The sequence below is a fragment of the Spermophilus citellus genome (genome assembly GCF_964194105.1).
Source record: "Spermophilus citellus genome assembly, chromosome: 17".
NCBI classification, from domain to species: Eukaryota; Metazoa; Chordata; class Mammalia; order Rodentia; family Sciuridae; genus Spermophilus; species Spermophilus citellus.
The window spans coordinates 72,314,488-72,328,597 of NC_138199.1; the positions used below are offsets into that span (position 1 = coordinate 72,314,488).

Consider the following 14,110-nt stretch of genomic DNA (forward strand, 5'->3'; position numbering starts at 1 on the left):
CCAAATCCTGACTCAGGGAGAATGTGGGGTCCCACTCAGGGATTGGTAGCCTACTGTTAACCCTCTCACTACCGCGGCTGTGGTCAAGGTCAAGCTCCCTTCCAGAGCACTCAGCTAGACTCACACCCCCTACCTGTCTGATTCTGGCTCCAGCCCAAGAACATCCATAGGGCAGAGAAGGTGAACTTGACCATAATGTAGGAGGGCCACCTACTCTTGGGGTGGTCAGACTCTAGCCACAAATGGAGATGTATCCCACCCTACTATATCTCAACTGCTCCCACCTCTAAAACCAAACCAAAAGGTCAATTCTCATGGCCTCTACCCAGGCCTCTCTTTGGAGACTGAAGAGGGAACCCTGCTTCCTTGGCACCAGCTGGGAGAACTTTGTCCCCGACCCTACCTGGCTCCCCAGGAAGGGCACTGGGCAGAGAGAAAGGGAGCCAGGCAAGTCTGTGTCTCTTTGTCATGTGGACAAATCTGCTTGGCCTTCACCCAACCTGTTAAGGACAATCAGGAAAGGGTTTGACAGAACTGATAGTGCCCACCATGTTTGTGGAACAAATGGAAGGAGGATTCCTTGCTCGCTTCCGTCATTGAGGGGGATAAATGTAGTTGCAGATGTGAAAACACCAAAGACTATAACAAGAGCCATCTTTTCACATGGCCCAGGGCAAATGGTGTGACAGAGAAAGGAGGTCAGCTGAGAACCCCAGAGGGAGGACGAGCGGATGGAACAGTGGGCAAATTCTCCTACCTGAGAAGTCCTGGCACCTGGAAGACAGCCTCACCTGGCCCTAGATGCCAGCCAGGCCAGGCTTCAGAGCCCACAGAGCCCATGCAGCCGGCCAAGGGCCAGGCAAGCCTGGCAGGCTCCCAGCAGACCTTCCGCTGTCTTCCCACCCTGACACTGTCAGGCTCCCAGGTGGTCCCTGTCTTGGCGAGACACCTGCAGTCCCTGGTCTGGGCCTCCCTTTTCAAGGAGACTGAAGACTGAATTCCATTCATCACCACCAGCGCCCCCATGCTGATCACATTTGTCACATCTGGCACCAGGGTAGGTTGAGTTGGCACTGAATACCGAGTGGCTTCTGTGGCCTGGAGCCCATCCCTCAGCCTCACCTTCTCCCCACATCCTCCCCAGACACTCCTAAGACTCCCCCAGGGTGAGCTGCCCACTTGCTCCCAGAAGATGCCCTGTCTGAAGATTGAATATCTGGATATTCCCATGATGCTCCTGTTGCTGACAGGTTGTGATGCCCCTTCCAGGATGCAGAATGAGCAGCCAGGCGCAGTGAGTTGTAAGAGGTTGGTTTAATGTCTCCGTACTTAGAAACTCCAGTCAGGTGGAGTAAGGAGCAGGATGGCCCTGCCCCACCCCCGGGTCTAGCCTCCGTGCCCTCATGCCAAGGCCACAGCAGCCACGACCAGGGCCAGACTAACACCAGGGCAGAGACACCCTCGATGGCCCTGCTCCCTGTGACACGTGCTGGATGGATGGGGCTTTGCGTGATGAGGACACAGCCAAAGCCTGCCAAGGTCACTGAGCTGGCCATGGAAGAATCATCTGCCACTGGGGCCCCTGGCCAGCATATGGTTGCAGAAGCCAGGAAAGCCCAAGGCTGCCTGTCCCTATCCCTGACAGTGCCAGGCAGAGAATCCAGCCCAACAGGAACCAGAACTACCGCACCTCACACTTCCGACTCCAGGCTTGAGATCCGCCTCCAGGTGCAGGGTCTTCGGGAGCCTTTGGTCCCACAGGCTCCCCTGCTGACCTCTTCCAGCACCCCACTGTCCCTGTAACCCGTGCTCAGTCCCAAGGTCCTGCCCCTGTGCACTGGAGGCCCCCAGGACCCAGGAAGCCAAGGGCCATGACTGGCGCAGGGTGGAAAATGAGGGCAGACAGCCCCCCAGCAAAATGGCAGGTGGGCATGGGCGTGCAGGCAGACGTGCTGCCTGGGCTGCCAGGCGAGGACCCCTGCTGGCACGCCCTGCCTGCAGGCCTCCGGGTAAGAGGGCAGCCGCATCGACTGTGCCTGCGCCAAGTGCCTGCAGGCCTGCCGGCTGTTGGGGCAGGAGCAAGCGTGGCCGGTGTACCTGGCAGGCAGCAAGCCAGGCCGAGTGAAGGCCTCGGCCACCGAGCTGGGCAGAGAAGCGTGGCGCGGGCGTGGGTTCCGGGCCCAGGCTGCGCGCAGCAGGGCTTCCCGCTGGGCCAGCTGCTCTGGCCCCAGCAGCGGCAGGTCGTCCGGCTCTGGGGGCTCCGGGAAGAGAGGGAGGAAGGGGCGTCCGGACCGGTCGGCTCGGGGGAAGGAGCTGTAGTGACAGTGCGCAGGGGTCAGGGGGCGCTCTGAGAGCGCGCACCGCTCGGAAGCCGAGAGGTGCCGCCCGTGGGGCCCGGCGCAGAGCCGCCACCGCGCCTCCCAGGCAGGCGGGTTCGAGGCCCGGGAAACGTCGAGCAGAGGCGGCCGGGGCGTCGGCGGCCGGCCGGAGGGCTGCGGGGCCCTGCGGACCAGTGCGGCACGGTCCCCGCCCGGCGGCCCCCAGCCCCTGGGGTTGGGCTCGGGGGGCGGGCCGGGGGCCTGCGGTCGTGGGCCGGGCCCGGGGCAGGCGGACGGGGGCGCGTGGCGGCTGCTGCCCCAGCTCTCGATGGTGCGCGTGGCGCGGTCCAGGGAGCTGCTCACGCCCGCCGTGGTCACCATGTCGCGCGCCGCCTGCAGCATCTTGAGCACGCTGGCCTGGGCCGAGCCGGCGGTGAGGTCTGGGCTGGGCGGCCTTGCGGGGCTGGCCAGGCTCTGTACCCCACTGAAGCAGCTGTAGATGCCCTGGATAGGAGGAAAGGCAGGCTGTGAACAGCGCCCCCCCCCCCCTTGAAGAGCCTCCACTGTCCTTGCCCTGCCCCAAGCCTGATGGCCTTCAAGTCCCTGGAAGCAACCGCTTGTTAGGCGTCCCCTATGTGCCAGGCTCTGTGCTGCTTTTCAGATGAATTTGAAGTCTGAACCTCCAGAAGCCAATTCTAATCAATCACACTATCTAGTAAATGGCGCTGGAGGGTTCCAACCCCAGTGGTGCTGGCAAACCAGCCACCTCCCAGGACCTTGGTTTGCACATCTGTAAATGGGGCCATGGCCAGCTCTGACTTAACTGGTTAGTTAGTACCCCAGGCACCTACCCTGCTGAAAGCCAGCAGGAAGTCCAGCTGGGATGTGTTGGGCACTGAGTGACGCAGCTTCCAGTAGACCAGGTGCTCCCAGGCGAAGACCAGGAGGGCCAGCCCCATGGCCACCAGCAGCATATAGAAGACCCCAGCCATATTGTCAATGTCCAGCTTGCTGCTCATCACTTCATTCTTCTCATTGTGGCAGATCCCTGAGAGCCATACTGTCTCCAGTTTCTGGGTCTCTCCTAGGGAAGGGGATGCACCTGGCTCAGGAGCCAATCATAATGGACCCACTAACAACACTCAACCCGTGCCTGGATGGAGGAGGGGTCTGGGGACAGGATAACACCCCCTTATTTCTCAAGTGGGACCACTCAAGTGAGATGGGGGCAGTGTCAGCCAAAACAAAAGAAAGCAAAGCAGAAGCTGTGGGCCACCTGCTCCCCCCCAGCAAAGACCACCCACGTGCCCAAGAAAGGCTTGTTTGATTGGGTCAAGTTTAGCATCCCTTCATTTGTTGTTCACTCATCATTGTACACTTTACCCTCTGCACACTGAGCATGGAGCTGGGCCCCTTAGAGACCACAAGCACCACATAATAACGAGAGCAATACTTAATCAGGATGGGGCTCCTCTCAATACTCCCTGGGGTTAGGGCGGGCACATGTGAACCCCTGTTCCCAGAGCTAGCCTAGCCCTGGTTCTGGACTACCCCAGGTAATCTCAAGATGGAAATGGGGAGACCAAACTGCAAAGGAGGTGCTCATCTGGGAAAAATCATGGGAGGGGTCCTGGAGAAAAAGAAAGTTCAGCCACCCGCAACCCCCTGTGTGGCCCAACGCCTTCCTTATCATCCCTGCCCTTTAGGGGACTTCCCAGTTCTGGTTCTTGCTCCTTCCTACAAGCCCATCCCTTCTCCAGGTCTTCATGCAGTGCTCCTAATACCTGCTCCCCTACTGCCCCAACCTCACCCCCAGAGCCTCTTCCTTCCCATAGGCTGTGGGCACACAAAGTGGTAGTAGAGATACCCTGGGACCACCCCAGCCCCCAGCAATGGCAGCACCCACCATCCCCCAGGAACTGCAGGAGTGCCAGGTCTATGGCCCGCTTCCAGTGGGAGTCCTTCTGCATGGCGATACCATAGCCAGTGGTAGCAAAGACTTTGCCAGATCCAATGGTGACCAGCTTGCAGCCTTCATCCTTGCCCGCCATGTAGTTGAGGACAGCGGCATCATAGATGAAGGCGTCCAACTTCCTGGGGATAAGCTGAGCCCTCAGGGCCAGGGACCATACAGGTGGGAGGGGGCATTGAACCTGGGGCCTGGCGGGGGTCTGAACACCTGAGATTGTTGGGTACCACCAGTGAGGGACAGGTGGGCAGAGCCTTCTCTGTTGCCTTTGCAAGGACCACTCCCACCTTCCTCCTCAGAGAAGCCCGGGAACTGTGTCCCCAGAGGACATGCCCCTTCCCCTGCCCAACCTCTACATGTCTCTAAGACCCAGCGAAAGACAACCACCACCATGTCAGGCCAAGGCTGAACTCTGCTCAGCAACACAGCTGTGTGTCTGGAACATGGTGGGCCTCCATTTCCATTCCAGCTCTGCTCTGCCCCATACCCTTTCCCCCTTTCCCAGAAGCCCTGCGGGAAAACCCAGCCCCACTGTCCCCACCTTGGGCCTCTCGGGAAGGGATGGAGCTAAGACTGGTCACTGGGGAGACATGTGGCTGGCGACAGAGGGTGAGTGCAGGGTTGGGGACCCACCCCATCTTGAGGCTGGTGAGCGCATCCTCCACTGATCGCTGGTTGAACTTGACCATGTGGGTGTGCATGTCCCGGTAGTTGCTGCGGATGTTCCGCTCTGTGCTGCCATTGGGCACTGTGCCAAAGCGGAAGGGCGGGTACTGATCCTGAGGTCTCTGAAACTGCAGGTGGAGGAAGCAGCCATCTCTACCACTTCACCCAATGTCCCAGGCACCAGAGCCCCAAATGCCAGCCCCAGAGCCCAGCTGCATAGCTGGACTTGCATAGTCAGAGCAGAAGGACCTGAGACACAGTCCAGGCTGCGTGTATATTTTACAAATGGAGAATCTGAGGCCCAAGATGGGGTGAGACTTACCCAAAGCCACTCAACTGCTGGACTTGAGTGGTCACTGCCCATTTCCACCCCCTCACTACTCCACATCGTCCTTCTCTGGCCTCCAGTTCAAATTCCCCACACTCTGATCATCCTATATCCACCCTCCCACGGCCTGTCCCCACCCTTGGTGTCCCCACCACCACCTCCACTGGCCGTGACCCCAGAACCTTTTTGTCACTGAGGCCTGACACAGTGTCGATGTACTGCTCCTGGATCATGAAGGCGGCCAGGTTTGCAGTGTAGCTGGCGAGGAAGATGACGGCGAAGAAGGCCCACACCAGGACCATGATCTTGCTGGTGGTGCCGCGGGGGTTCTCGATGGGCACGGAGTTGTTGAATACCAGTGCCCACAGCAGCCACACAGACTTGCCGATGGTGAAGGATGGGCCCCCGGGCTCTGGGGAGGAGGGTGGATGCTGGGACTCTTCTTGCCCACCACCAAAGGGCTTCTTTCTCGGCCCCAGCCTGGACCCCATCACTGCCCACCCCCTGTCCCCAGGCCCAGGCAACAGACAGCTTACTCTTGCCCTTGGTGAGGTTCTGGTTGTAGCTGACGGGGCTGAAGTACTCGAACATGAAGACAGTGATGGCCACCACGGTGAGACACATGACAAACATCATCACCCACACCGCGGGGCTGTAGGGCTCTGGAGACAGAGGGAGGTGACTCACACCTCAGAACTGCCTCCCTCAGCCCCCACCTGGTGGAGATTGGTGGGTCTATCTGGTCAGAGCAGGGGCCCACCATCCCTGCGGATGGAGCCAAGGTGACCTCTAACCCTGACTCTGAGCAGCAGAGTCCCAGGAGAGACCCCCAAGGGAGGTCAGTCTCTCCCTTCCCTCTGTCCCTACAAGCTCACATCGCCCACCCTCAGGAGCCTTCCTTTGGCCTCACGTCCCCTGCCTGGCCCGGCAGGAATGACCTGGTCTTTCTACCTGGAATCAGAGTCTCCAAGGCCAATTCCCAATCCTCATTCTACTGACACGGAAACCAAGCTCAGGGCACTGGAGGGAAGGACCCAGGTCTACGCCTCCTTGAAAAACAATCGTTACCACCGAGAGTACCTGCTCTTTTGCCATGAAGACACCTCTAGGAAGTCAGATTTTTTTCTCCCTGTGGCTAAGGAACCCACTTAGAGAGGTTCAGTGACTTGCCTAAGACCACCCAGCAGGAAGGGCAGAGCTGGGACTTCACTCCTGCTTAGGAGTGAGCTGGGACCTCAGTCCTCCTCCTCAGGACAGCTCTCAGCCCCTCCTCAGCATCCTGCCTGTCCTCACAGTTCTCTGTGCCACTTAGCGCTGCCAGTCCCACCTGACTCCTACCTGGACACTCAGGAAGGCAAGAACCAGGCTGTATCCTGGGCACCTAGTGGGACCTGGCACAAAGGGGTGCCTCCCAGTGAGAAGTTAGCATCTCTTCCCACTGCCCCGAGGCCATGGTTCCCTGTCCCTCACAGTGGCACATCATCTACCCCTTCTCCCTACCCCCACCCTCAGCATTGGTGTCCCTTCCAGCTGCCCAAATGTCTCATCTCACCCATGACACTCACCCCATGGGCCCTTCCGCCCCAGAGCCACCCCTGCCCGCCCGAGCCTCACCCAGGAAGGCCGAGGGGGAGACGGTGCCATTGCTGCGAGCCACCATCACGCTGATGCCCGTCTCCACGAAGGGCACAGAGAAGTCCACGATCTCGGAGCGCTCCTCATTGATGGTGAGGGAGCCGATGGCCATGTCTGCTCGCTTGTAGTACACCTGGAGCCACGAGAGGACTGAGGAAGGGGCTCCCGAGAGCTGGAGCATGCTCCCCAGTCCCCGCCTGGTACCCCTTCTGGCCCCCACCAGTGGACTCCTGTGTTCGTTCCCACCTGGGGTCCCCAGAGCTCAACCTTCAGTGATGGCGACACACTTTATTGTGACAACCGGAGGTGGCTGAGAGCTGATGGAGCCTGGCCGTATGTAGGTGGGTGGGCCCAGGGTGGGCTGGGGCCAGCCTACCTCCCCAATCATGCCGTTCCACACGCCGCGCACCCTCTTGCCGTGCTTGCCATTGGTCACCAGGTACAGGTCGTAGGAGAACTTGACCACCTTGGCTAGCTTCTTGAGGATATCGATGCAGAAGCCCTTGCAGCAGAGCTTGGTGTATGGGGCTGTGTCACCGCTGCTGCAGCCGCCACCGCAAGAAACCACCAGGAGTCAGCACCCCACCTGGGCCGCAGACCCTCCCCACACCCAGGCATAAGGCACGCAACCGCTGACCCTCCAGTGTCGGCACCCAGCTCACACCAGACCTGAAGGTGTGGTTGCTTTGCCTGCGGCAGGGCACAGTGTTGGGTACGCAGCCCCCCGTGCCAGGGTCAGGGCTCTCCACAATGACAAAGGGCCGCTCTTCCAGGGTGGCCACTGTCAGGTGCCGGCTGTCCACCACAGGCTGCAGGGAGGCACTATAGCGAGGCCATACGGGGTACTTCATGTAGAGGACTCCATGATCCCAGCGCCCCACCTGCGGAGGACCACCAGCCTCAGTCCAGGACCTTCAGCCCCACTACCCTCACTCTCTAGGTGCCCATCCGAGTGCAGCCTCCCAGGGCCAAGAATGCCCCTTTTCTAGGGGCATTTGGGGCAGACAGAGGCAGGGCTGGGGCAGAGGCATTTGGAGAACAGGAGACAGAGCCAGGGCCCAAGCATGGGCCAGAGGCTGACTCCCGAGCCTCCCCCAGCCCTGGTCGCTGTGCTGCTGCCACCCAGGCACCCTCCTCAGGTCCTGTGCCCCTGCCTCACAATGCTCAGTCCCCTTCTCCTCCTCAGCTGACACTCCAGGACCTTCAAACATATGCCACCACCCCATCCTACTTCCTCAGTCATATCACTTTAAAACGCCCTTCTGCCTGTACCAGGCTAGACCCCTCCTGGTGGGCTTCTGCCCAGCCCTCTGTGGCCCACCTCCGGCCTGTATTCCCTAGTTTCCTCCTTCGAAGGCAGAACTAGTCCTGCTCCTCCTGTCCACTGCCATCCTGGTTTGCACATGGCTCTACTCAGCACAGACGACTCTGTATTCTATTTGTTTCCACAACTGTCTGGCGGGCACACACGTGGGTCAATCCCCTGGGGCAGGACTGTGTGATAAAAGTGCTTGATACGCTTTGTAGTGGAGGGAAGCCAGCATGTCATGCAGCCCACAGCAGGGTCTGGGGGACCTGGAAGGTTTCCTAGGGTAGGAGGTCCCAACTGAGACCAGAAGGATGAGGGGCTATGGAAGGACAGAAGAGACTTTGCTCAGCTGTGGGCTCTCAAGATGAGAAAAGACCAAGGGTCCCTGGGCTCACCCCCTTCTCACCATCTCCCAGAGGCGGTGCCGGTTCAGGGCAATCACAACCATGGTGGGCTGGACCAGGTACCCACCAGGGCTGAAGGAGAAGTCTCGGCCCTCCCAGGTGACATTCAGTAAGTGCCTGTAACAGGGGAGAGGTGTCAGGCTGTCCCCATCCCCCAAGCCTATGGCTCTGCCCAACCCATCCACCGTCCCATTCCTGTTTCACCACCCAATAGAAGACATTTAGACTTGTTGTGTGATGGTTTTGTGTGTGGTTGGGGGGGGGCTGCTTGTTTGGAGGGTTGTTTTCTTTAGTATTTGGGGTTGAACAAACCAAAGGGTGTTTTACTACTGAACTGCATCCCCAGTCCTTTTTAAATTTTTTTTTAATTTTGAAGACAGGGTCTCTCTAGGTTGCCCAGGCTGACCTCAAACTTGCCAGCCTCCCCTGAGCCTTGTGTGGGTGCCTCCCCAGCAGAGGAGATGGCAGACGTGTGCCACACTGCTCTGCTTGCTCTGCACTGTTCCATTTTCCTGTAACACCTCGCCATGCCCTGACTCCTGCTGTTTTCTCAGATGAGGACCCAGAGAAGCGGGGTAACTTGGCCCTAGGGCACACAATTATGGGAGATAGAACCAGTGAGCCCAAGCTCACTGTCACCCAGGTTCCCTGAAGTGCCCCACCCCTCGCCCCTATGCCTGGGCAGGTGCCCACCTGTAGAATGCTTCCCGGGCAGGGCTGACAGGTCCAGGGTGGCTGCGACAGTCCCCAGCAGGTGCGGGCAGGGCGCCGTGATGGCGCAAGTAGCTGTGGGCACCCAGGGCCAGGATGGCAACGCCGTCGCGGACCTTCTGGCGCAGGCTGAGGCGCCAGCTCTCGGTGACTACGCTGATGAGGCCCACAGGGAAGACAGCAGGGGGCGCGTCGGTGCTGCCCAGTGCCAGGTTGGGCACCAGCCACACGTGGCCGGGCCCCACCAGGCCGGCCTGCGCCGCCTCGGCAAAGAGCACTTCTGCCTCCTCGCGCGAACAGTATGCCACCAGCACCGGCGCGTCGAGCTGGCGCAGCAGGCGCTGGGTGCGCGCGCGTGGCCCTCCGGGGCCCAGCTCCAGCGTGAGCACCTCCAGCAGCCGCCAGCTCAGGTAGCTGGCGTCGGCGACGGCGCGCACGCCCTCGAGGAAGAGCGCGTGGCCGGGGTGCAGGCTGGTGATGACAGCGAACGCGCTCCAGTCGTACTCCTCCAGCACCTTGAAGAGCACCTGGAGCTGCTGCTCCAGCGACACGCCCAGCTGCAGGAAGGCGGAGCCCGGCTCCTGGGGGGCGGGGGGCGGGGCCTGAGCCGGGGAGGGGCGGGCTGAGCCCCGCCTCACGCCCCTTTCCCCACCCACTCTGGCCCCTCCAGCGGCTCCTGAGCACAGCGACTCCCTCCCTCCCTCCCTCCCTCCCTCCCTCAAGCTCCAAGTGGCTCCTAACCCCTCTGTCCCCTGGGTCAACTGGGGAGCTTTGTGAAACACGCATGCCTAGGGCCCCCACCTGACCACGCTGGACCCCACACCGGCAGCATCAGCACCCCCTGGGAGCTTGTTAGAAATGCAGATTCTCGGGCCGCACCCCACTCCGACTGGATCAGAATCTCTGGGGACGACGCCTGGAATCTGTATGTTTAACATGCTCTTCGGGTTTTTCTCGAGCCCGCTCTTGTGAGAAGCGCTGCCCCAGAACAACTGAATCCGAATCTCAAAGGTGCGACGCTGGGCATCTGTGGTTTTTTGCAAGCACTGCGAGGGCTGAGAACCACCATCCGGAGAGCTGCTGCCGGGACCAGAGATAACTGGGACAGCACCGTCCTCCCGGGAGCGCCGGAGGCGAAATCGTTCCTACTCCCCCCTGCCTCTGCCATCAGGAAAGCCCAAGGCCCTGGTGGCTGGCGGCCTGGGCTAGTGCAGCGCCCTCCTAACAGGTAGTCTCTCTCTTGGGCATTGTAGGCCCTCAGAGATTTCAGCACACTGCCACAGTGCCAATATTTTTAAAAAACAAACGGGAAACTACAGGCCAAGCAACCCAGTTTTCCCCCAGACTTGCAATTAAAAGAGAGAGGGAGAGATGAAGGAGGAGCCTAGAGGTTGAGATTTAGAAGCCATATCCACCAATCCCCATGTGTGAACCCAATTTGGCTTCTGATTCAAGCAGACTGACTTAAAAATAAACATTTATGACATTTATGAGACAATGGGGAGGTGTGAACACCGGCTGGATATTTGGTAATGTTAAGGAACTTTTATTAATTTTTAGACATGATAATGTATGGCAGTTTTATTTGTTTAGAGCCGTTATCTGCTAGAGATACAAACCAAAATGCTTATAGATGGAATCATAAGATGTCTGGGCGTTGCTTCACTTTAACCCAGAAGAGAGAGAGTGGTTGGGAGAGAGTCTGGGGTGGGCTGGCCAAGGTGGGTGAGAGGTAAATGGGGATTCATTAGACTCATGTGTAGACTCAAAATTCTCCATAATATAAAACGAAGGCCAATCAGATCAGCCTCTTCCCTCAGCACCTTTGGTGGCCCAATACAGTGGGCCAAATGCCAGCCCCGGTGACCTGGACCCCTCTTCCTCCAGGCTTCTCTCTGCTCCTCCAAAGCTCCAAGCTTCACCTCCGCTCCTGCGGCCAACTCCCTCTCAGCCTCCAGGTCTCAGTGTGGACATCACTTTTTAAGGGACCTTCCCTGGCCAATACTGTTCACACAGGGGCCTCCTGAGCATCCCTTCCCTCGCAGCATCTCATGGTTTTCTCCAGAACGCTGTCCCCGGTGGGGCCTGCAGATGCATGTGTGCTTACACGTCCTCCCCAGGAAACTGCGGGGACAGCGCATTTGTGAGGGCAGCACTGCTTCTCCTCCCCCCGTGCCTGGACAGTGACCTGTCCCTGGAATGCTATCCCCTGAGGGTAACTTTAATTGTCCAGTGGAGCACTTTGTCAGATGCCATCCCCGGTTGGTCCCTGCCCCCCACCCCCCATCTGGAGCCAGACAGGGGAGGGCTGAGAGGCAGGCAGCCGACCAGACAGGGCAGCCACTGCCCACCCTCATCCAGACACAAATGGGACAGCAGCCCAGAAAGTTGATCCTCTGGAACGGGGACTACCCTTCCAGAGTCTCCCGACTCCCTCAAGTCACCTCCTTGCCGACCCCACCCAGTCCCGGCCTCCAGGACTTTACCCCTTCCCACTCCAGATTCAGCCCTGGTCCCTAGTCCCATGCTGGAAGGGAGGAAGGCACAAGAGATCAGACAGCACCTTGGGGGTGAGGACCACCGTGGAGCCCCCGCTGATGCTGAGGATGGGCGCGTGAGTCTGGGAGGAGACGAAGTCCAGGAGTTGGGCCACTGCCTCGGTGCCCACATTGTCCTCAAAGACGATGCCGTGGACACGGGCAGCACCCAGGAGCCCACAGATCTGGGTGAGAAGGCTGCTGGGGTTGGTGCTGTTGACTCCCACGGTGAGCGGCTGTATCTCCAGAGGCAGGTCCAAGAAGTTCTGGGGGGTGAGGCGGATACGGGCCTGGGCCTGCGGCGGCTCTGAGCTGCCAAACACCACGGCCACTGTCATGGCCTGCTGGCCCTGCCCCAAGCCGGACCCTGCCCAGGCACCAAGGAGCGAGGTGAGCAGCAGGGCTGGCCCCAGGGCCCCACCCATGTCCACCAGAGGGTCCTGTGGAGAGACCAGGACATGCACAGAGAGAGGCAGATGGACAGACAGACACGATGTGAGGGTCAGAGGACACATCCAAAAAAGGAAAGAGAAGAGGGGCACATCTCCCTCCATAAAGAGAGGTACAGACAGACAGACAAAGACAGACACAGAGAAAGAGACAGCAGTTAGCTGAGCATCCCCAGAGGGACAGGGCTGGGACAGGAGCCAGGACAGGGGCTTGTCACCCTCCATCCTACCATTGAACAACACTCCATGGTCATTTTGGAGAGGAACCAAGAGCCAAGCTGCGGAGAGTAATATGAGTCCCAAGAGGCCTCTGACGGAGCTCCCCCTTCCAGCTGCCAGCTCCTTCGCCTCCACCACTTCCCTGACAGCCTCTGATCAGGGAGAGCCTAGGGGCGATGAGGGTGGGCCTGGCGTTCCAGCCCCCTATAGGCCTTCTAAAGCCCAGCCATTGGGGCTCTGCCCTAGAAAGGTGCACTGAAAATGCTAGTCTGGTGTTCAGAGCATGGATCTGAATCAGACAGACCAGCGTTCAAGTCCCACTTTTGCCATTTACTAGCTGTGTGGTCTTGATAGAGTCACTTAGCCTCTCTGAGCCATGTTTTCTTGCCTGAGCTAATCACAGCAGTGAGGGCTTACATGTGATAATACACTATTGGCTATCATTAGCAATCATATCCTATAGATGACAGCCTCTCAACTGGGTGAAGGCAGGCAGCTCTGTGACATCCCCATGTCCCACTCCCATCATCCCTGAAGCCCAAACTGGATCTTCCATCTGTCCCTTACCACAACGCTGCAACTGCTCAGAGTTCTGCTTCCTTGGAGCCAGCCCCAGGGCCCTCCCCTGTGTGGCTCTGCCTGGAGACTCCTCCTCCTGGACATCGGACATCGTCACCACCCTTCCCACCGTGGGTTCAGTTGGGAGCAGCTCTCCCCAGAATGAGTGTTCAGGGCAGGGGCACCTGAGACCCCAAGGCATCTTAAACACCAATTGCTTCCCGGTGCATCACGGGTGTGCACGCAGGGCCTTCCTCACCTAGCCAAGGGCCTGGCACACTCACCTGCTGCCCACGGTCATTGGGATCAGGACCCAGAGCCAAGCTGTGGAGAGTAATGTGAATCCCAGGGGCCTGTGACAGAGCTCCCCCTTCCCCTGCCCTCCAGGCCCCGCTGTGACCACTCCTCCTCTCCTTCACTAACAACTTCTGAACCGAGGGTGCCAAGGGGTAGGTGCCCCTACAGAATTTGCACATCTTTGTAACAAAAATGCAGCTTTTAAAAAAAAAAAAAAAGCTGCTACAAACACCCCAGAAACTAAGTTTGAAAGTCAGACTTCCTTCAGGACGGGGCTTGAGGACACGGCGGCACAGGCGCCAGCTGTCCTCCAGGGCCACCTGCTGCCTGCCCACCACCAAGTTTCTCTCTTCCTTTTGTCCAGAGTCTAGTTTCTCACCCAGCATCGACACAAGGGCTGACCTGGGCCTCCAGCTCTCTCTAAGAGAGACAGGAGGAGGTGAAGTGCAAGGACCACGGAGGAACATTCTGGAAACCCCTTTTCTCCAGGGTTGCCAACCAGATCACTCCAATGGAGACCACAAAGGGACTCTTTAGATAAGAAATGTGACATGGGCACAGAGCTCCACACTGAGTGGTAGAATTTCAATATGGGTAAGACGTGGACCCTGCCCTCCAGGAACTCAGAGTCCACCCTGGAGAATCAGCACGCAGGTCTGCGGTTAGCCCCTCCAGCCTCTTTTTTTCTAAACTTCCTTCCTTCCCACCAT

General features: G+C 59.0%; 1 protein-coding gene across 1 annotated transcript; it reads right to left on the reverse strand.

The window, feature by feature from the left end:
- Positions 1-1,519: 1,519 nt before the first annotated feature.
- GRIN2C (glutamate ionotropic receptor NMDA type subunit 2C) lies at positions 1,520-12,302 on the reverse strand (the record flags this gene model as incomplete). Its single annotated transcript, XM_081272019.1, has 12 exons — positions 1,520-2,822; positions 3,170-3,402; positions 4,225-4,412; positions 4,921-5,081; positions 5,464-5,693; positions 5,818-5,943; positions 6,896-7,049; positions 7,293-7,458; positions 7,586-7,797; positions 8,632-8,746; positions 9,323-9,921; positions 11,904-12,302. 12 exons carry the CDS (start codon positions 12,300-12,302, stop codon positions 1,692-1,694), a joined length of 3,714 nt encoding a protein of 1,237 aa, XP_081128145.1. The 3' UTR covers positions 1,520-1,691.
- Positions 12,303-14,110: the final 1,808 nt, after the last annotated feature.